Below are 21135 nucleotides of genomic sequence, written 5' to 3'. Positions count from 1 at the left end.
TATTCTACCACTTCCTACAGGATAAATTGGTTCCTAGTGTTGCCCAGACTCTTTACAACCACAGTTCTCACACACTGGAGATCCCCTGACCTCTGTCTGCTTCCTGTCCCCATCCTGTACTGAGAGCTGCCTTCACCTCCTGTATCAGCCAAACATGACTCCATACAGAGACCAACTCAACTCAGAGACATTGTGTATTCTCAGGAGAGCCAAATCTATATCACCCCCTCCCCTAAACACATAGAATGGTTTTGCCCACCTGGCCTTCTGAGTCCAAAGGCTTTTTCTTTATTTATAGTAAAGCTTAAGGAGAAGAGAAGAAAAGAAATGCTGCCTCCAACTTGTCTCATTGTCTTCTTCTCTACACTTGTTACTCCTCCCACCAGGGTGAGAGGCACCAGGAGAACCCTGAGGAATGCGAGGTGCAGGAAAGAAATGTTCCAATTTTTTTCTCCTGGGTAAGTTTTGTCATCCTGCCCAGAATCCATAAGAGCTCTGAAAAGAAAGAGGAGGTTTTGAGCAGTCAGTGGTCTCCAGCCATGACCAGCACAGGCAGGAAATCTGTCCCCAAGACTTTTTGAAGAACTAGAGAGGGGCCAGCCTTGCATGCAGCTGGCTGGTATGTCTTTGCTGCAGACATTTCTCCTTCCTGTTCATCTTTTAAAGTAGACCACTTCTCATGTTTATAAGTCAAGGCACTGGCTTGCCGACACGTGGTATATGCCATCTGGGGACTTCCTCGAGGTGCCACCATGAGATGGCAGCCTCTGCCCTCCAAAGCTGGATCATCTAAGGGCAGATCATTGCTCTAGGTCTGACCTTGCTTCTCTGTACTCTCAGTGCCCATCACCTCTTCAGCTCTCCCTAAATGAAGTCTGTTTGCCAGATGAAAAATACGATGCTTATTCTTCAAAAGCCACCGGCCTATGGCACTGCACAATGTTTATTCTGTAGGAAGAAAAACTCGAAAGTAACCAGCCCAGTTGTGCCAACTTTCACCAGTTCACCAGACAGTCAGGTATGACTTATGTGGTTGGGGTCACCAACCACAAGGGACCACCAAGAGACTCCCAGGACAGAAGAACACATGTGTAAAGGAGAGGGAAAATACATCAATGGTTTTGGGGAAATTAATATTATATGTATGTTTATACTGGGAAAATCAATGAGCATGTATGTAAAATACAGTACATAAATGGGAGCTTTTTCTGTACTCAGCATGCATGATATTTTGAAGGAGATATCCCCTCATGCATCCAGCCAAATAAAGAATGCCTGCTTCTTAATGCTACATTAGTGTTAAGGAGGTTTTATTTTTTTACCAATTTCTGGTAACACTGGTACCACACAAACCTCAGGTGTCTCTTCCAAAGCCAAGAACAATGCCTTGATTCTTCCACAAGATCATGGTGCCCTATTCATTTTTAAGCCTACTCTTGGACTTTATTATTCCCTAGTATCATCTCCCATTGCCTTTGAAAGCAGAGACGGTGAAGGGGATCCCAAGTCCCGATGTCTCTTTCCCCTGCACCACCCCTTTCCTCATAAACAACTGACATGCAACTTGTTGCTCTTTTCGCATCCCGCAGGCTCCTCAGGGAGTGGTTTTTGCTCATTGCTTTTTCCTTCTCCACTGCTTAGAGGGCGCTCCTGTCTGTCATTTCCATTCCTGGTGATCTTGCTGATCTCACCCTCTTCCCTTTCATCATCAATCTTCTCTGGGGGGCACGCTGGCACCTCCTGGCTCTGGACTCGGCGGGACGGCCTGAAGATGGCCCTGCGGAAGCCCTGCTTGAAGCGGTAGGAGAGGAAGCCGTAGATGATGGGATTGGCGCAGCTGTTGGCATACGGCAGCACCACCACAAGGAAGTAGACTCCAAAGAGGGATGGCTCCTCTGGCAGCGGGCAGACAACATTGATTATGTTGAGGACGTAGAAGGGAAGCCAGCAAAGGACAAAGACAGCCACCACAGTCACCACCATGCGGGTCACTCTGCGCTCTGAAAGCTTGTGCTTGGAGGACAGAGCCCTCACCCGCCGGCCAGAGGAGCGAACCTTCACAACAATCAGGAGATAGCAGAGACAAATCACCAGCAGTGGTCCAAAGAAGCCCAGGGTAGCAGTGTAGACGATGAAGCCAGCTCTCCACACTGAGGCAGGCTCTGGCCACTGGATGTGGCATGTACTCATCCCTAAAGGGACATCTGAGAACACAACCACAGGCAGCACCACTATGGAAGACAGCACCCACACGGTCACACTCACGGCCTTGGCCACCCTTGCTGTCCTCCATTTGGAGGACTTCCCGGGGTGCACCACAGCCAGGTAGCGGTCAACACTCATCACCGTCAGGCAGAAGATGCTGGTGAACTGGTTGATGGCATCCACGGCCATCACCAGGCGGCACATGAAAGAACCAAATGGCCAGTAGGACAGGGCATTTTGTGCAGCCAGGAAGGGCAGGCCCAGCATGAAGAGCTCATCAGCCAGGGCCAGGTTCAAGATGTACACGTTGGTCACCGACTCGCTCACAGAGTGCCGCAGGACCACATAAATGACCAGGGAATTCCCAGCCAACCCCACCACACAGACAATGAGGTAGACCACGGGGATGAGGACACCGCTGACAACTACACCAGGGCTGACAGTGGAGGAGCTGTTGGGGATAGTGAAGCCTGCCCAGCTACTGGAGGCATTCCCTTCCTCCAACACTACCGGCGTGGGGAGGCTAAAAGCAGAAGTGTCCATAGCAGAGGCAGGGAAGAGGGCAGGGGGCAGCGTCCTTGCAGGATCAGTTAGCAATCTGGAGCTGAAGGGAAGAGAAAAAAACCGTTGATACTGGCGATATGACAGCTGAACAAGCCACAGGTAAAATAATCACATTAACTGTGTGTTAGGTATGGGCAGGCATGGGAAATCAAGGGGAGTTTGTGGATGCTAGCAGATGCTGGAAAATCTAGGACAATATCAAACCCATCTAGTCCTGCAAGGCACAGTGGACATGGAGGGACAAGCAGGGCTCAATGTGGGCCTCTCCTCTAGCGAAAGATCCTCTGGGAAAAGAACAGACTAACACAAGGACAGGGAAAGTTTTCATTTTCTGCTAATGGATCCAATACTGAGGACATAGTCACCAGGGGCCTGGTCCTCATTTATAAGTGGCAGGTGCTTTAAAAGTAAAAGAGGGAAAAGCATCCAGTGACAAAGTGCCTTTCCAACTCTGACTTACCTATTCTCTGAGTATTTATTCTTCTGCTTGCTGAAGCTCTTTTTGGACTGGTCAGGTTATTGTTAGCCCCACAAGAGAAGGAAAAGCACTTTCAATCCAAGCAGAGAGGCTTAGCTCAGCACCTGAGCTGAAAGGCAGCTGGTTTGTGTTTTGCCACTTTGAGAGTAAAGGAGAGATAATTTTGGGTACACCAAGAGCAATCAGTCCAGATCCCCCTTGTCTCTTTTTGTCCTATTCTTCCTGCCATTCTGTCCCTCTCCTTCTGCATGCTGCAACACATCTAATGGCAGAGGCTTTGCCTGCCCCACCTGTTTGCAACACCAAAGCGGTGTCCCAGCCTTCCTAAGCAGAGGAGCCTGACTGCTCCACGAGGGTTTGGCATGGAAACAGCACTCGGCTCACTCAGTGACAGCCTTGAGCAAACAAGCTCTCCATTCACCACCAGCTCGCTGCTGACACTGAAGAGGAGCTGCAGGGAGAGAATGGACGTGCCTTTTGTCAGGGCTCCATATGTGAAATACAGAGCCCAGCACATGCTGTGGACCAGAGACACCCTAATGCAAAGGAGATTTGTGGTTCTTTCAGGATTACTCCAGCTCTGGAAAAATTTTCTGGAGGTGTGGACTGACAGGGTTATCCCCCTGAATTAGGTCCTTGGAAGAGAAGATGACTTGGTGGAAGTGAATGGGAACCCTCAGGCTCACCTTTTCACATCTCAACAAATCTCTTAGGGTTCTGAAGCTCCTTTTCTATTAAAATTAAAACTGGGGATGTCAAAGGAAAGGACTCCCAAACTTAACTACTTTCAGGAGGGCAGAGATGCTCCAAAGACTTTTCTTGCAGATGTGATTTTCTGTAGCATCACAGCTTTCTTCACAAATATCTATTATTACAGTGCTTGGGGGTTTTTTATTGCTTGGGGTTTTGTTATTTGTTTGTTTGTTTGTTTTGTGGGTGCCAGTCTCCTAGGGGAGACCTGAGCTTTAGATGGATTCCTTGGATATCAGACAGGCAAACCCATCAGACTCCACAGATGTATTAAATTTTACACTGAAGGAACCTCATCTGAGAGGTCCCATAAAAACACAGTTGAGCAACTATGTCTTAAGGCCATCTCTACAGGCTATTGTATGAATGTTTCCTGCTTTAGAGCATTTGAGCTTTCAAGGACTGGGATTGTTTAGATTTTTTTAAATTTTCAGGTGCCTTGGGCTGTGACACACTGTCCTGACAGAAGCCCATCCCACGGGGTTCTGCAGCACTGGGTTGTCCCACACATCATGAGTGGCTGCAATGAATAAGCTGAATAGGAAGTGATTTGAAACTCTGAGTTCAAGGATGTTTCCTCTGATATTTTTTCCAATTCTGTTCCAGTGACACAAATCACTTGTTGGAGAAAAGAGAAGGGCAATGGCTGCTCTAGGGACAAAGATTCCTACAAAAGGTGGCAGAACAGTATGTTCATAAAAGGATGATTCTCTAAAAGATGAAGACATAGATAGGAATCCCTTTGCATGTTCCTCCTGCAAGCAAAGGAATTTAAAGAAGAAAAAGGCCAAACATTTGGAGCCTTACAAATACCAAATATGGATGGAGATACTCCTGGTTGAGCTTGCAAAGCATATGTGTCTGGGGCCCAGACCTCAAAGCCAGCTGTTCAGAGTGTTTAACAACATAGTAAATCCAGCTTTAGGGTACTTTCAGAAGCCCTATCAAAAATGCTAAGGCATGCAACAAAAAGCATGTATTTCCTATAAACTCATTTTCCTGCTCAGGCAGCCGCAGGGGAGAGACCTGATCTTTAAGCAGGTGCAGTCTGTTACTGCCATTCTAACTTTGTCAAGTACCATGGACCAGCTCAAATGCCGTGTCACACATTTTGGCTCATTTGGCAGAAAAAACACTGGGCACCTGTGCTCCATCTAGTTTGGGTCCACTCTGCTGGTTGCTTTGGCAGCAAATGCATAGGTAGGAGTTAGTGAGGAACACAGGACTCAGACTGACAGTGTGTTGGCATGCACTTGGATTTGTTCCTGTGTGGACAGCACCTGTTGCAAGAGGCTTGGGATCCTCTAACAGGTGCTACCGGAATATGCCTGGTTCATGCAGCTGGAGAGCAGGAGGAAGGCAGAGAGGTAGGAGGAGATAGGAAATTGGCACTGCTTCTTTCCTTAGGGGGGGAAATATAAATATATATATATTTTTTTTGTACATATTTCTGCACTGAATGAGAGGAGGAGGTGGATGCTGAAAGCTGAGCCTAGTCCTGGTAACAAACCATGAATAGCATGGAGAATAGGGAGGGACAACACAGCCCAATAACCTGCACCACCCTCTCCTGACCACCTCCCCTCCTGTCCCCCCTGTTTCCCACGGCCCTGCTCCAGCTCAGGGCTCTCCCGTCTCACCTCGGGGTTGAGCTGTCTCGTAAGGACCAGGCTGGATCGGCAGAGTTGGAGGGTCGGGAGCGGGGGCTGGTCTGCAGGTTTTCTTCTCTGGAACTGCGGACTTAACTTCTGCATGGACTCATGCCCGCGGGAGACATCCGGGAAGAGCGGGCAGAGCCGCCGGGTACTTACACGTCGTCGGGATGCACATTTTCCTCCGCTTCCCCGGGAGAATCCGTGCCATGCTTTTCCCCTTCCTCCTTCTTAAACGCGGCAGAGCAAAGCGCTCCCGGAGGGAGCGAGCCCCGCCGGGCGCTACCGGAGGAGCGAGTGCCGGTGTCCGGACTCGCCCATGGCCCGCCGTGCCCGGCCGGGAGGGGCGCGGGGGCGGGCGCGATGCGCGGCCCCGCAGCCCCACGGCCCCGTGTCTGTGCCCCGCGGGGCGCGGGCAGAGGGAGCGCAGCGCCGGCACCGGGGGACGGGGACCGGGAGCCAATGGGCGCCAGGCACGGGAACACCGGCAGGAGAAGGAGGAGAAGCAGGGGATGGACGACAGGGCAGGAGAACAAAGATGAGCGGGGGGAGATACCGGGATGGAGAATAAAAGCGGGAGAGGGAGGCGCAAGGAGATGGGCAGAGGGATGAGGGGAGCGCAGAAGACGGGAGGATGAAGGAACGAGGAGCGCGGTAAAAGAAGATGAGGACATTGGAGGGAAGAGGGAGAGGATGAAAAGAGGGATTCCGAGGAGCAGCTATGTGGTGGGAGAGTGGCATGCAGGAGGGGGAGACCCGGCTCGGCTCTCCTAGGGGCAGCCAGGAGACGGGCCCATGTTCCAAGGGTCTTGCAGGCAGGACTGGTGCTGCTCGGAGCTGCAGGGACACAGCACCCTTCTGTCTGGCAGGGTGCTCAAAAATTGCGGAGGATGTTAAGCACACAAACCCTTCTCCCTTCTGTTCTGCCCTGTGAGCATCTCCAGATGGATGGAGATGAGGACAAACGGGCAGATAGGGGATTGTCTCTTTCAACTTTTTCCCTTTCCCTGGCTCCATATATGAACTCTTGTCTTTTGCACCTTCATTGGGAAAATATTTCAGTTTAACAGCCACAAACTTTCCTACCAAATTTAATCTCTGCTGGAAGGCATAGACCCAGAAGAAATGTATCTAAGAAAGAAATTAATCTTTGTGAGAGCAGTTGTCCCATGAAGGATTTTCCATCCCACACAAAGGGCTTCCCTGTCATTCTCACCCCCTTTCCTTCCCTGCAGCCAACATCAGTGACTCCTTGTGCTGTGCATCACCCAGTTCTTGACATCTGGCACTGCTATTGTGAGCATTTGAGTCCCTAGGGTAAATTCCAGCTTTAACAAAAGAAGACACTATCTCTTCGAGCAAACATAGCTAGGGTCGGGCATCCAAACCTACTTGGGCAACTTTATATGCAGCCAGTGCTGCTCAAAGGTGAGCTGATGAAGGCACTGCAGGATTTCAAAGCTGTCAGGCCTCTTTAGGCCAGAACTTGGCCACAATGCTGTTTGGAGACACAGAAGAGAGAGGAATCCTCATTGGGGAAGGAATGGCATGGGTAGCACCCAGAGGTTTTTTTTACCATGGCAGGGGAGGTGTCTGTAGCACGATGCAGAAGCCCCCAAGCTCCTTTGTTAGAAGAAACAGCCATGAAACAGCAGAGTTCTACACAGTCCTGCTAACCTTGCATAAGCACAGTCATAGCATCACAAATTCCAGGTCTCCAGATCACTCCCTCAGTGCTCTGAGTCGTGTCCCATTCTCTGCCTCATCTGCAGTGGGGGGCTGTTCAAAGTGTTTAAATTGTGTTGGGAGGAGAGCTCAGCCTGTGAACCTCCACAGGTAGGCAGATAGATTAATTTTGTTTCACACACATCGTATGCATTGCTGTATGTTGTAGGGGATGGGGCAGACTGAAAAGGTAAAAGCCAAGGCTTGAAAACTGGAGAGAAGTAATAAACCACTGGAAATATATTGCCTTGAGTCATGCTTAGGATGCTTAAAGGAGGTTAGATACCATTTATACCTTTCACAGGTATATGCTCATACCAGAGGCTTAATTTTTACTCTTCTGGACTTACATTACCTTTGGATGGGGCCTGGGCAATTCATCCAGCAGCCCATGTGCAGTGCAGCTATTTGTGGACTCCCTGCTACAGGGGTTGCTCTGAACTTTATCAGTAGGTGATGTCTCACATTACTGAATTATCTGCCTCATTCAGACCTGTCTGTGAATTGGAACTGCAGAAATCTCCCTGGCAGCAGAGTACCTCAGGAGCTTCACTGTGCCTGGTTGCACCTGGCATCACCAATGCACCTCCTCAGTGCAGGAAGCAGCCTCTGAATCTCAGAAGTGTTGCTGTATCCAGGAGCAGTAATCTGGCTCAACTCAACAGTTTCTCTGTGCTCTCCTAGGACTGCAGGATTTTGCAGTGCCAGTCATCACACCCTGAGCCCTCCCCTCTCCTGCAAGTAGTGGCAGTAGCAGCCACCCTGTGACACTTACTGTGAAGTCCCTGCAATGCATCAGGAAAGCAGGTGCTCACAGCTGCCAGATCCATAGTACCGCTGGGACCACTCTCTTCAGCTTAATTTTAGTGTCTTGGAGGCAATTTGTCTGGACTGGTGACTCATTCCTCCCTCTTTAATTTTTTCCCTGCCCTCCCCCTTCCTATTCTCACTCTGCCTGTGTCTGGCACTGTGAGAGAGTGCCAGAGCTTAGAAGGATTAATGCAACAATGTTTTGGTGAAAAGATGTCCCCGGCAACCTGCGGGGGCAGTCCCCACGGAGAGGAGTCTGTGTCCAGGTGTCCCCTCCCAAAGCCTGCATCCCATCCTCTGTGTAGCACAGAGGGGAGACAACTTTTCCTTCCAACACATGGAGACTGAGAGGAGGAAAGGCAAAAGGAATGTGGGGGGCTCAGCTGCAGCAACTTAGCAATTATCCTACAGCCACTGGGGCCCCCCAGGCATCCTGGGGGCTGTCTGTCGCTGCCAAAGGAGGGGCACAGCTGGGTGCTGCCTCCAGCCCAGCCCCACACTGCTCACGGCTTCAGGGCTGTGTCCCCCTGAGGTGCAACACACCACGGACATGACAAGAATGTACAGTCTGTTTATTATGACTTATTCACTACATTGTAACCTCAGGGGCCCAGAAGGAAGGGAAGGGGAAGCTGGGCAGGCGAGGCAAGAGCGGGGATGTTGTGTGGGCAGACAAACCAGTGCTACAGACCCACCGCAGTCTTTCAAGCCGCAGAAGGAAAAAGCAATGACTGCCGCAAGGTGCTGAGCTCTGGGCTGCTGGAGCCATCACTCTCCTGTGTGCTGGGCAGTGCCTGGCATCAGGATGAGACCGGGATCTATAGCCAAAAACATGAGAGACCTCATAATACCAGCTTAACTATTTTCCTGCTCTCCTTCCCTCTGCTCTGGTGATAGTGGGAGTATGAAGGGACAGGGTCCAGACTAGCAGGCTCTCACTCTTCTCTCTCATCAGGCTCTGACCAGCTCTGACTCTTGTCCCAAAGCCTCTTTCCTCCCTCTGCTGCCCGTTACTGAAGTGGAGGCAGGTAGGGACAACATGAGGAATAAAGGAGTCCTGTAGGAGAAGCTGCCACTTGCCAATGAACAACACAAAAAACCCCTTGAGGTGAGCAGGGCTTGGTAAGAGGAAGGGCCACAGGTAAGTGCCATGAATAATCAACAACTTTTCTCTTTTCCTTTTTTTTTTTCCTACAGGCAAAGGCTATGGCCTCATAGGTCTCAGGCAGGTCATGCCCAGGGCAGCCTGGATGTAGTTCCCTCTGCAGCAGAAGCTGACAGACAGTTCTTCTCTGTAAGGGCACATGTGGAAAATCCTAGGCTGCCCCACTTCAAGAGATGGGAACCAACTTGCACACAGTCAAGCAGAAAGGAGAGGGAAGCTGATCCTAGGTGCATCATACCATGTCCTGTCCTTTCCCCAAGCAGGATCAGCTGTCTCCCTCTCTCTCTTTGAAAGGTGACCCATTCCAACAGCCTCACCAGGAACAGAGGGGCCCCGACAATCTGGGTTCAGGAGCAGGAAAGCCCCACTGGTGTCACTCCCAGGGATCCCTGTCAGACTTACTTGCTTAGAGGAGGCTGCACGCCCGTTTCTTTGTCCGGGTGGGCTGCGGGCACAAGACTGCTCGGATGGCCTCGTCAAACACCGTCTTGAGGCCTCGCTGCGTCAGAGCCGAGCACTCGAGGTATTTCACAGAGTCTGTTGGGAGGAAAGCAGGTGTTGCAGTGGGGAGGAAAGGAGCTGCGGTAGGCAGTGGGGATACCACTCCTTATGCTACTCCTTATGCTAGAAAGCACAGCACCTGGTTCTTCCCCAAGCTGAATAAACACATCCCAGGTGATCAAAGACATTACACATTGTCAGGACACATTTCACTCACTCAGACAGTCTTGACTTCAGGACAAAGCTTGCCAGTTGCACTAGACCTAGGTTTGCCTATTGGTTATCTGTGTAGCCAGAGCAGTGCCATTGTGTGTGTCTGACCATGTCATCCTGGCCAGACACTCTCTCTGCTGAGCTCCTTCTTGAAAACTCCCTCAAGCTGTGTTTCTCACCCTCTCTCCTACTTCTGTGTTCCACATCTGAGAAAAGCTGGATGGTGGGGTGAGACACCCATACCTGGGATTGCACGTATAAGCCTCAACAGACAGAAGCAGAGACAGGAAACTGCAGTTGCAACTCTTCCTGGGAGAGGTTAAAAGCCTATCTTCTGCCTCTCCGGATATGGAGGAGTGGCCTCTGCCCACAGTGCAGCTGTGGCTTGCACAGAAAAAAATACTGTCCCAGATAGAAGTAAGCAGAGTAAAAGGGGAGGATAATGTGAAAGTGTGTAATTGTGTGTGTATGTGGAGGATGGTGGCCAGAGAGAGGCAGAAAACAGAGGGCTGAAGGGTTGAGTCTTCCTCAAGGAGCAGATCTCCTTCCTAAGTCTCCTGAAGTGTTTTGTCCCATGACCTGGATGTGTCTCTGTGTCCCTTGGAGATTCCACTGTGCAATACCACTACAAAAACCTTGTTAAACTGAGGTGAAGCCCTTCTCCTCTGCCTCTCTCCTCTCAGTAGGTCCAAAAGGATTCCCAAACACATACCTATTTCCTTGGCCAGAGCAAGACCCTGAGGATACGTTATGGGGGATAGCTTCTTCTCCTTCAGCTTCTCAATGGTGTCCTTGTCATCACGGAGATCCAGCTTTGTGCCCACGAGGATGATGGGAGTGCTTGGGCAGTGGTGCCGCACCTCGGGGAACCACTAGCAACAGAGCAAAATGCCAAAGGTGTGAGAAGAGGTGACATGTGTGGGCATGCACATGGGAAAACACAGAGGCACTCCTGAAAAAAATGTCAGCAAGGTAGCTAACAGCCTTTCCTTTCTCAACTCCACTGTTGGGCACTATAGCCTGGCCCAAGCCAACTCCTGTTGCTGGGTCCTCAGGCAAAATCCCTGACAGGGAGCTCAAATTTTGTTATGCAAAAGCACCAACTGTTCTTAGCCCTTGGCCCTCCCACCCAGGGAAGAACCTTAAAGTGGTAGGAAGGACATACTCTTGTTCTCTGTTCACCAATCTCTCCCTTCTTTCCTTACTTCCCATGTAAAAGCTGTGGGTACCTGCTTCTGTACCCTATGGACCAGTCCTGTGTGTCTGTGCTTTGACAGTCTTGGCTGAAAGATGCCACCAGAATATAAGTCTGTAATCTGACAGCACAATAGCCCAGCAAGATGAATACTAGCCCATTAGCAGAGTTGGCTGCCTTCTTTAAATGAACCAGGAAATGCATCTGAAGGAGGTTTCTGACTAACAGAAAGGAGATATGACCTCTTGTATCTAGATGTCCTACTGGTAGTCTCCACCCGTAACCACTGTTCTTGCAAGACCACCACCACCATCACCTCCCTCAGCCCCTGGTGGACCAGGAGAGGGTCTCACCTTAGCACGGACGTTTTCATAAGATGCTGGGCTGACAAGGGAGAAGCAGATCAGGAAGACATCCTGTAGGCATACAACCATGGAGCAGAGTTAGGATGGGAGCATGGGATGGCATGATGAAGCTGGAAGGAGGGGGAGGGGGAGGGGAGGGAAGGTCTGTGTGGGCAGCACCCTCCCTCTGCAGCAGAGGGTTGTGCTTGGGAAAACTCTCTATGATATAAAAGTCCTGACTGCTGCTTCTTGCCTCCAGTGGAGAGAAGGATCTCTGCTGTCCTGAGTCATGGTAACCATAGCCACCATTATCAGAAGAGCCAAATGGTCAACTCTGAGGACGGGGTTTTTGCGGTTGGCACACTCATCCTCATGGGAAATGGCCTGGCAGCTTCCTGTTCATTTCTCACGGAACACCAGAGAGCTTTCAGGCCAAAGTAATTTTGCCTGCAGTTGAGACAGACCTAGTTTCACCCACAGGACTCAGAGGAGGCAGTTCTAGCTCTCTAGGTATGTGATTCTCCTGGGCATGGTTGAATTCAGACTTTCATTAAAACCAGAGTAAACCAAACAAAACCAAAACCATACCAGCTCATCAAGGTTATATCTATTTCATCCAGCTTCACCTAGCTGGAAAAGTGGTGCCAGCCTATCCATTTCCATACTTCTACAGCCAACAGAAATAAAAACCTTGGAGAAACATTCCTCCACCTATCCTTGAGATATGTTCCAGGGTGGATGCAAGCATGCTGTTGAGAAACAGACCTGCTTGCACTCACTGCATGCAAAACCACTTTATACCACATCTGATTTTTAGGTGGCTGAACCTAGCCAAAACAAATAATTTCTAATAAATTCCTAACCTTTTACTGCAGTGGCAACCTTCAGACTAATGTCTGATGCAGCAAGGTCTTTCTGAGCTTGCCAAAAGACTGCTTGAAACAACATTCTCCAGAGAAGATGATCCTCAAACCCTGAAATCACTCTGTCAGTGTGGTGAAAAACTGGTAAACACAGTATCTGAGGCATGCATTTGTTCTGCTAGAGGCACCAGCAGATCAAACACATGCCCACAAATCACATCTCTTTTAAAAGGCAGAAGTCAAGAGAGTGGTGTTCACAGAAATGTGACAAGTTCCTGCCTCAGCTCTTAAATTCCATGAAGCACCTTAACTTTACAAAGGGAAGGTTTTTTCCAGGGCTGGGTAAGGCATCTGCCTCACACAAAGTCAGTGTCAGCTCGGCTCAAGAGTGTCTTTGAATGTCTTGTTTTCTTGCTCAGTTACGGGAGTTTAGATAAATATCCTTAAGGTATCTTTCAACTTTTGGTTTCAAGGCAGTTGTATATCAAAAGAGATATTCTCATAAAAGGGCAGAGACAGGCAGTAACAACCCTGTCACTGTTCCATGGCACATGTTGAGTTTTGCAGTGAGGGACGGAGATGCAGCTGAGGGAGGAAGAGAGGAGGGGCATGGAGTGTGACCCACCGTCTGCGGGTAAGAGAGCGGCCTCAGCCTGTCATAATCCTCTTGTCCAGCAGTATCCCACAGTCCCAGATTTACAGGCTTGCTGTCAACCATCACGTTGGCAGAATAGTTATCAAATCTGAAATTCAGAGACAGGCCATGGCTCAAACAGGAGAAGAGGGAGCCCTTCCAGTAGTGTAGATGGGGTTCACTATGTGCACCCAGGAGCAAAGGCTGGTGATTCCTCTTCTCAGCTCACCTGGGTGATGCTGGTTAACCTCCCCTTTATGGAATTCCCACTCATCAACCTCCTCCCCATCATTCAGCTGTCCTGGACAGGTGCCTGGCTGCAGCTACACCTTTGATACCTTGCATGCAAGTTCACAAATTGTTTTCTTTTCCCATTTTTTCCCCCAATATCCTTCCCACAACTGCGCCTGCTCTAGAGCCAAGCCCCTGTCTTTCTTCTGTGTTCTAAAACCTAGTTTTATTCTTAGAAGTGAGGAAGAATCCATGTCTCTGTAGTTTGCCGCACTCCTCAACAGCCCTGCTGGAACTGAGAACAATGTGCCCAATCACTCTTTGACAACCGAGCTTGAAATATTTTAGAACTGTCAGGATTGCATGCTTAGGAGTAAAGTCTCGGTAGGAAAAAAAAAGGACAATAAAGCAACAGAGAAGTTCCTGCCCTCATCCTTGAAAATTTTATTTCCTGGTCCTTCTGGTACTTTTTTTTCCCAGATTAAGGGAAACCAGTGATAGGGAGGAACCAACACAAAGGTCTTCTGAATGTATTCATGGCAGCTGCACGTTAGAAGGGACATGATTTAGTAGAGGGCTCGGCAGGGCTTGGCTAGTGGTTGGGCCTAATGATCTCAGAGGTCTTTTCCAACCAATTCTGTGATTCTGCTCCATGCAGAACCTATGACTGCTTCAATGACAGCAAGTGCTTTTGACAGGGAAGGAGGTGGTGTCCCATGTCCATCCACCTGCCTTCTCTTGGGTCTGGCCCAGTTGTTGTAGCCCAGTGCCTATTTGTTTTGGCCAGCAGGATCCCATCTGCTACTTGTAAACTTAGCAAGCACATAGACCTTGAGTTGGCTGGAGTCTCCCAAATATCCCATTTATACCAGGGTTTTATAAGGTTGCTTCTTGTGAAAGGTAACAGATCCAAAGTTAAAGAGAACTTCACTGGGTTTCCTCTGCTTGGCATGGAGATTGTGACCCATGGAGTGCACAACTAGGGGTCACTGAGCCCCTTCACATCCTGCTTTTCATGCCTCCCACCCACTCCAGGACCTGTTTATGAATTACTCACACAGTGGGGATGTATTCTCCTGGGAAGGCATTGGTGGTATAGCTGATAAGGAGACAGGTTTTTCCCACAGCCCTGGAAGAGAAAGAAAACAGTGGCAAGAATTCATGGCAGTGCAGGCAGTCTTGCTAGGGTGAGATGGTGATGGGGCAATGCTTCCACACCTCTAACCTAGCCCTATCCAGAGACCCCTGGAAGGCAAAACACATTCACAGGGCCAGACACTGCACAACCAAAGTTGGAAACCTGGCAGGAAGAAAGACAGGATGTTGTCCAGAAATGTTTGTTGTCTTTGAGCATGAAGTCTTGTTTTTATGGTCTAGTACAGAGATGGCTCAGGTAAAACACATCCACTCTGAGATGGAGGTGGGAGCCCATTTTGCAGTGCATGCAGAGTGCTGTAGGCTCACACCCAGGACAGGTGCATTGGCTTGGTGTGCCACGACAAAGCTGCCATGCCAGCTCCAGCACTCGAGTACAGGCACTCCTGCCTGCTTTTCAGCTGCTGTGGCCAGGGACTGGAAGGAACTTTTACTGACTTACACAATCTTTCCCATCTACAGTAAGCTGCAGCAACACCTGCACAGAGAGCTGTAAGGAGCCAGAAAGGTGTCTGCCCCCATGGCTGCTGGAGGCTGCTGGTGGTGTTTCTGAGCTAGAAGCTGGTGCTTCCTCTCCCCTCAGCCTCCCCCACAGCCTGCTGCAGCAGGGTGGAGTGCAAGGTAGCAGGACAGTCCAGACAGCTGAAAGCATGGGTGGGATAAGGAGCAATAAGGCTATCATGTGGGGAAAGGTGTTGTGGACAAGCTGAAGCCTATGGTGAGGGAAATAAGTGCAGAGAATCAGAAGAAAATAAAGCAGCCGAGACAGGTGTTGGAAAGAAAAGCCTTCTCCTGCTGGGATGCAGGAGATGTTTCTCAGGTTTGTGTGGCCTAGGAAAGTTGGCCCTGTTTCAGTTACAGAACACATGAAATGGAGGCAGTGACAGCAACCTGCCTCAACCAGCACAGCCCAGGAGGAGGGAAAGGTCTTTCCTGGGCAAAGGTTGGAATTCTGCTGCTGGGGACTCTCAGACCATCTCAGCTGTACCTGCCAAGTCCCCAGCCACAGGGCTGTAGTTCTGCCTTTTTTGTGTGTCCTTGACAGGCACCCTGGTCACAAGGCACCTGCCTCTGTCGCTGGACTGTGAGGCAGATGAGGAGGAAGCTGAGCTTTTCGGCATGCTCTGACATTTGTTTCTTCCTCCTGCTAACCCCCTTTCTTAGATTCTCCTCTCTCAGTCCCTGCTCTTTCCCCAGGTGCCTTGTTTGCTTCTTATCACAGAGTTATCAAGGGAAGTGAAGCTCAATAGGAAATGCCCCAGGAGATCTGTGAGCCTGCGATTGGATTGGCCATGGGCGAGGGGGAGGTTCTGAACTGGTGTGGTTGAACAGAGAGCTGCGCAGAGGGTCAGCGAAGGGGTGAAGGTTAGAACACACAGGTGAGGTTAGTGGCATCTGCAGCCTCCTGTGATTGAACCCAGGGCATGTTAAGAGGTCATATGGGGAGGTTAAGAGGGGATATGGGGCGAGAACAGCTATGGGACAACACGTGAGTTGAGTGGTAGGAGAAGGTCCATGGTTGTTAGGTTGAGCCAAGAGGGTGACATTGCTGGCATGGCCAGGAGGGAGGTGAGGGGTGGTGAACCAAGAGCTCAGAGCAATGGGGGCTGTGTTGCAAGATGGTGAGAGGTTTACAGAGGTGCAGTGTACAGAGAAGCAAAATGACGAGGCAGAAGACATTTAAGAGGAATTGAGGCCCTAGGGGTTGAGAGCAGGACTGTTACTGATATTGGTAACGCAGGACATGTGGTGGGGTTAACCATGATGTGAGGGGATGCTGCCTTGAGGGAAAGCTACAGAGTTGGTGCTATGTGTGAGGGGCAAACTGGGCGTCGGAAGCTGGGTAACAGATAAATGCCCAGTGGAGTTGTTGATCCAGCTCCAGTTTAAAGCCTTCAGGGACCTTTCTTAGAGGTTACTGTTTTTATTTGGGGTTCTGTCTTTCCTCATCCCCTCTCCCCGCCCCCTTGGCCCAGGCCCTGAGAACATGTCTGACATGTACGCGTATGTGTGCGGACATCTTCTTTCCCAGGCGAGCTCTAAAGGAGGAAGTGACTGTGGGGAGCAGCACTGCTATAAATGTCTCTTCATTTGTTACCTTACAGCTGCCCCAGATAACTCTGGCCAGCTTCTAGGTGGAAAGGAATTAAGCTATTCTGTTCCAAGCACAGACTCTCCTCCTTCCTTCCCTTACATTTACTCATCCAACAGAGCAAGAAGATGCTCTCTCCACTGTATCCTTCCTGACCCAGGCAGTGATGACTGCTTAACTCACTGATGGCTTGGATCAGGCCATTTCCAGGCATCAGGAGACATGGGCAGAGAAGCCACCATGTTGTGAAGGCAAGGTTTTGTTAGCTCCCACTCCCAAGGGGGCCTATACTTGTGCCTGTCTCAGTGGAAAGAGTTTTTTCTCCTTGTGCCCACAGAGGGCCCTTGCCAGCAGTCTCCAGCACAGCCCAGTACAGGGCTAACCTGCTGAGAAAAGCTGAATATAGAGGGCCTGATAGACATCTTGCCAGGACCAGAGTGCCATGCTCTCTCCCAGTCATTCCCAGTGAGCACATGTCTTTCAAGGAGCCATTCACCTGCAGGAGAGCACTTGCACCTAATGGGTTTTAAATCTAACTCCTGCCTACAAGTTGAATCTGGCAGGAACATCATCACCTCCTGTGCATGGGACAGATCTGCATCACTTCCCATGGATGCAGATGGAAATGCAGATGCATGATCAGCGTTTCCGTGCAGATGCCCTGCGAAATGCCCTCTTCCACACTCTCCCAAGAGGAACGTCCCTTGCCCCAGGGAGGGAGGAGCGCAGGTCAGAAGCAAAGCAGGGCAAGTTGCACCAAGCATCCACCCTTCTCCGTGGCCCTGGTCAGAGCCTGTCCCGCCCGCGCCCCCAGCAAGCCCGCAGGGTACGTACCCGTCTCCCACCACCACACACTTGATGGCTTGCATGGCTCCGGACCCGTGGCGAGGACGGTGCCCCAGGCAAAGGGCAGTCAGGCCAAGGCAAACAGCGGGGAGGGATGGGCAAATGTGGGTATCAACAGCAGGTTGCAAGGAGGGAGGAAGTGGAAGAGGGAACTTCTCTCGACGATCACCCTCCGATCCCTCCGCCCCTCCACCGCAGAGGCAGCGCTGGGGCAGAGGCCGTTGGCTGAAGGCGGGGCGGGCGTGACTCCTCGGTCGGGATGACGGCTGCTGGAATAATATCTCTCGTTCTCCCTGCCTGTCTCACCCACTCCCTTCCCACCTCATCCCAATAAACAGCGCGGGGCACCAAACTGCTTTTCCAGGGGAGCTGAACAAGGGTTGGAAGCGGGGTGAGATTGTGGAAGGGTGGGTTTTCTCCTCTCTCCTTTATCATCCAAGCTTTGGAGGAGGTGTTAGCAAGGAAGGGAATCTGAAGTGGGACTACTAGGGTGATGAGGGGTAATGAAGGTTTTTCAGGTCTTCCCAGCTCCCCTAAGTGTCAAGGGTGAAACATCACAAGGAACAATACTGCGAAGGCTGAACAAGGAAGTCATGCAGCCTCTAGAAAGCAGCTGTGACCCAATGGCTGCTCTGCTCCTCTGCTGTGGGGATAAGGTATTGCTGCACTTACTTACCTGCCCAGACTACCCGTACATCCTTCTCTGCTTCAAGCTGAACAACCCCAACTATCTCAGGCAGTCCTCACTGTCCTCAGAAATGAAAAGATTTTTAGAGTTAAGCATTGAGAAGAAGAAAGCAATCATCCTAAGAAAGAAGAGACAAGAGCAGAATGATCCCGGGAAGTTCTACTCCTTTCTTTATTGAAATGAGGGTTTGCCTCCTCTTCCTTCCTTCTCCTCCCATGCAACATTAAGCCTTGAAAAGAGTGTATGTGTGTACATCTGTGTGCTCCAGCCTGACCTCAAGAGTGGATGGGCAGTAGACAGGTTTTATAGAAGATGGGATATGGTGGCACAGAATTAATTAAGAATTTGGAGGCAAGTTAGAGAAAGAACAGTGGGTTTGCTGCTGGGATGTTCCTGAAGGAAGGAACTCTGAGTAAAGTGTTTCTCCAAAGGCTGATGACCTTTGTGCTGCTGCAGCCACAGGAGGCTGTTTTGACTGACCTGCTCTGGAGGAGAGCGCTCCCAGCTGTCACTCAGCGCCGGCTATGGCCCAGAAACCTTCAGCCATGGAATGTTTCCAAGTCTTGCCACTATTTCAGAAGCACAAAGTGACCAGCTGTACGAGGTGTTCCCTCTGTGGGTGGCAGGGAAAGGGGAGGAAGGAAACCCACTGACACCGCTGCAAGTGAAAGCAGGAATGGGACACAGGAATCCAGGTCACAGAGGGACATCAGAGAGAGGGACAAAGGCTTTTACAGAGGGAAGCTGGAAAGGACAGGCAGGCTCAGAATATATTAACTCAGTTAGAAGGCAGGTGTATCAGGCTGTGGAGAATGATACTGGTGGAAAGACAAAAACCATTCTAGAACCTGGTGGCAGGGATGAATAAGGACCTCTGATCTGCTGAACACCTGAACACCAGTGTTTGTTTTTGTCCTGGTAGTGTGGCATATGGGCTTGTGGGACTGGCAGTGTGGAAGGGACCGGTGAAGAAGACTAGTTTAATTGGTCAGGGAAGAGGGATTTTTGTGGAGAACCCACATATAGGTGGGCCTCATGTCAAAGACACTGTAAATCTGCATGTCCAGCAATGAGCTATGAAGTTGTGTCAAGAGCCCATTTCTGGGCAAATTACTTTTGCAAGATAATTCCCTGCAACTGCAATGGACAGTCAGCTCTTGTCCAGTCGGAAGCCTGTGCTGTGAATCTATAAATATCCTTCCTCCACCAGTGTCTCTGCAGAGGGACAACAGGGATCAACATGAAAGCTTTCAGGATGTTTCTTTCCATCACATTTAAATGGGATTATTTAATAATGGGATATTACACTCAAATAACACATACAGTAATCACTCTAAGAACAACTGGCACCTGCTGCATTAATACCTTTCATTTGTACAGGCTGCAGGAAAAGGAAGGAAGATGCAGGAAGCAGGCTCATAACCCCAGACTGAGCATACACAGATGTGTTGCTGCTGCTCTGATGTCCTCTCACACCACCAAGAGGTGCTCTTGACATGAGTTTCCTTCTGCATGTAAAGCAGGGCACACATCTGGGCTTTCTTGTTCCCTTTGCTGAGTTTGAGGGAGGTGCTAATGGCAATTAATTGCTCAGTGAGACACTTTTGTTCTGGGAGTTTTCAGGGTCCTGAGCAGGGTCACCTCAGAGCCACCTGGATGTGTTGGGTTTGCATGGCACCCGTGTGAGACTGCAGAGCAGGGACAAAATACATGATACTGCTTTTCCCCAACAAGGATCCAAAGCACTGAGGACCACCTATCACTCCCTGTCTTTCTGTGGTGTTTTGCTCCCTCAAGGATGATGGAATAAAAGTAAGGGGGCTCTTTTACAAATGATGTTTGCACATCACAGCCCTGTACAGGAGGGCAGGAGCTGAGCAGGAGGCTTGTCCTTCAGCACAGACAGAATAACAGGGAGGATTCTTTCATGGAGGCAACACAATGCTCATTTCTTTGCACACACAGGACATGGTCACAGCATGTCTTCTCATCAGCCTGGGTTTTGTTTTTTTGATGTGACCTCTCTCTGAGGCAGTCCTGAGTGGCCATGAGAATTTTCCTCTGTGCACTGGGTGCTCACCAGGGTAAACATTAATTTGCTTCAGCCTGACTGGGCTGCAACTGTCCCCACTTCCTATATTCCCCTTTTGTACCTTCCCACTTCCCCTTTTACACAGCTTCATATCATCTGTCTCCTGCTTTTAGTTCTTGCTTTGCTGCTTCTCTTTTCCAAAATTCCCACTCCTCCCCGTTGCTGCTTCCCCTCCCCCATCACTGCTGTGGTTTCTCAGACTGACACAGTTGCTTGAAAAGCCTGTCCTGACTTAAGAGCTCAGGTCATAACTGAAGTGGGCAATGATGTTCTGCAGTCCTTTTTAGAGAGGCTGTTGAGTTGTTTCACACAGGGTCTGTTTTCTGATGGAGCCCTCTTCTCCGGCCTAAATTTTTTCTGTCAAACAAAAGCTTAGAAAAACAATGAAGTTTCCAATCCAGCCTCACTGAAGATACTGAAGCTACCTACATTTACACCCATCATAAGCAACTCAGCTTGCAAAAGGTGCTTACTTAGTCTTGCACCTCTTATTCATGGGCTGTTCTGGAGACCAGCCCTCCTGCAGTCAGGGTCAGGTGGTCCATTCTGACCTTGTGCCGTGGAGGCTTCTCTGTCTTCTGAGTGTAACTGCTCTCAGCCTTTCCACTTCGGGCCAAAACAGCAGTTTTGCTGCCATCTTCCTACCTGGAGCACTGAAAGAGATTCAACTCCTCCTCCTCCTCCTCATCTTTTCCCTTATGGATCTGGGTAAGCAGAAGAGCATGGCACAAACCTTTGGGCTTCATGTTCTTTGTGATGGTTGTTTCATACTTGTTTCTCAGTTGAGAAATTGTTCACAGACAGTAAACCTTACTGGGGTTTTGTGGCTTGACATCATCTGGCTCTCTGTACTTCTGCAGGTCCCCAGTGATGCTGATGTGGGTTTCCATTCCCAGAGACATTTTACTATCAGCCAGTGACAACCCCCACCT

General features: G+C 50.0%; 2 protein-coding genes across 2 annotated transcripts; both read right to left on the bottom strand.

Annotated features, from left to right (window-relative positions):
• Positions 1-1417: 1417 nt before the first annotated feature.
• Positions 1418-2995, bottom strand: SSTR3 (somatostatin receptor 3). Its single transcript, XM_041416774.1, has one exon. The coding sequence runs from the start codon at positions 2746-2748 to the stop codon at positions 1543-1545; it is 1206 nt and encodes a 401-aa protein (XP_041272708.1). The 5' UTR covers positions 2749-2995; the 3' UTR covers positions 1418-1542.
• Positions 2996-8744: 5749 nt separating this feature from the next.
• Positions 8745-17617, bottom strand: RAC2 (Rac family small GTPase 2). The gene is made up of 7 exons (XM_041416675.1): positions 17412-17617; positions 14388-14459; positions 13091-13208; positions 11612-11674; positions 10776-10935; positions 9752-9886; positions 8745-9002 (listed from the first exon to the last, which is right to left on the bottom strand). Exons 1-6 carry the CDS (start codon positions 17444-17446, stop codon positions 9756-9758), a joined length of 579 nt encoding a protein of 192 aa, XP_041272609.1. The 5' UTR covers positions 17447-17617; the 3' UTR covers positions 8745-9002; positions 9752-9755.
• Between the last annotated feature and the right edge of the window lie 3518 nt (positions 17618-21135).

Source organism: Onychostruthus taczanowskii, unplaced genomic scaffold, assembly GCF_017590055.1.
Source record: "Onychostruthus taczanowskii isolate IOZ18803 unplaced genomic scaffold, ASM1759005v1 scaffold53, whole genome shotgun sequence".
NCBI classification, from domain to species: domain Eukaryota; kingdom Metazoa; phylum Chordata; class Aves; order Passeriformes; family Passeridae; genus Onychostruthus; species Onychostruthus taczanowskii.
This window is presented reverse-complemented; position numbering and strand designations above follow the sequence as displayed.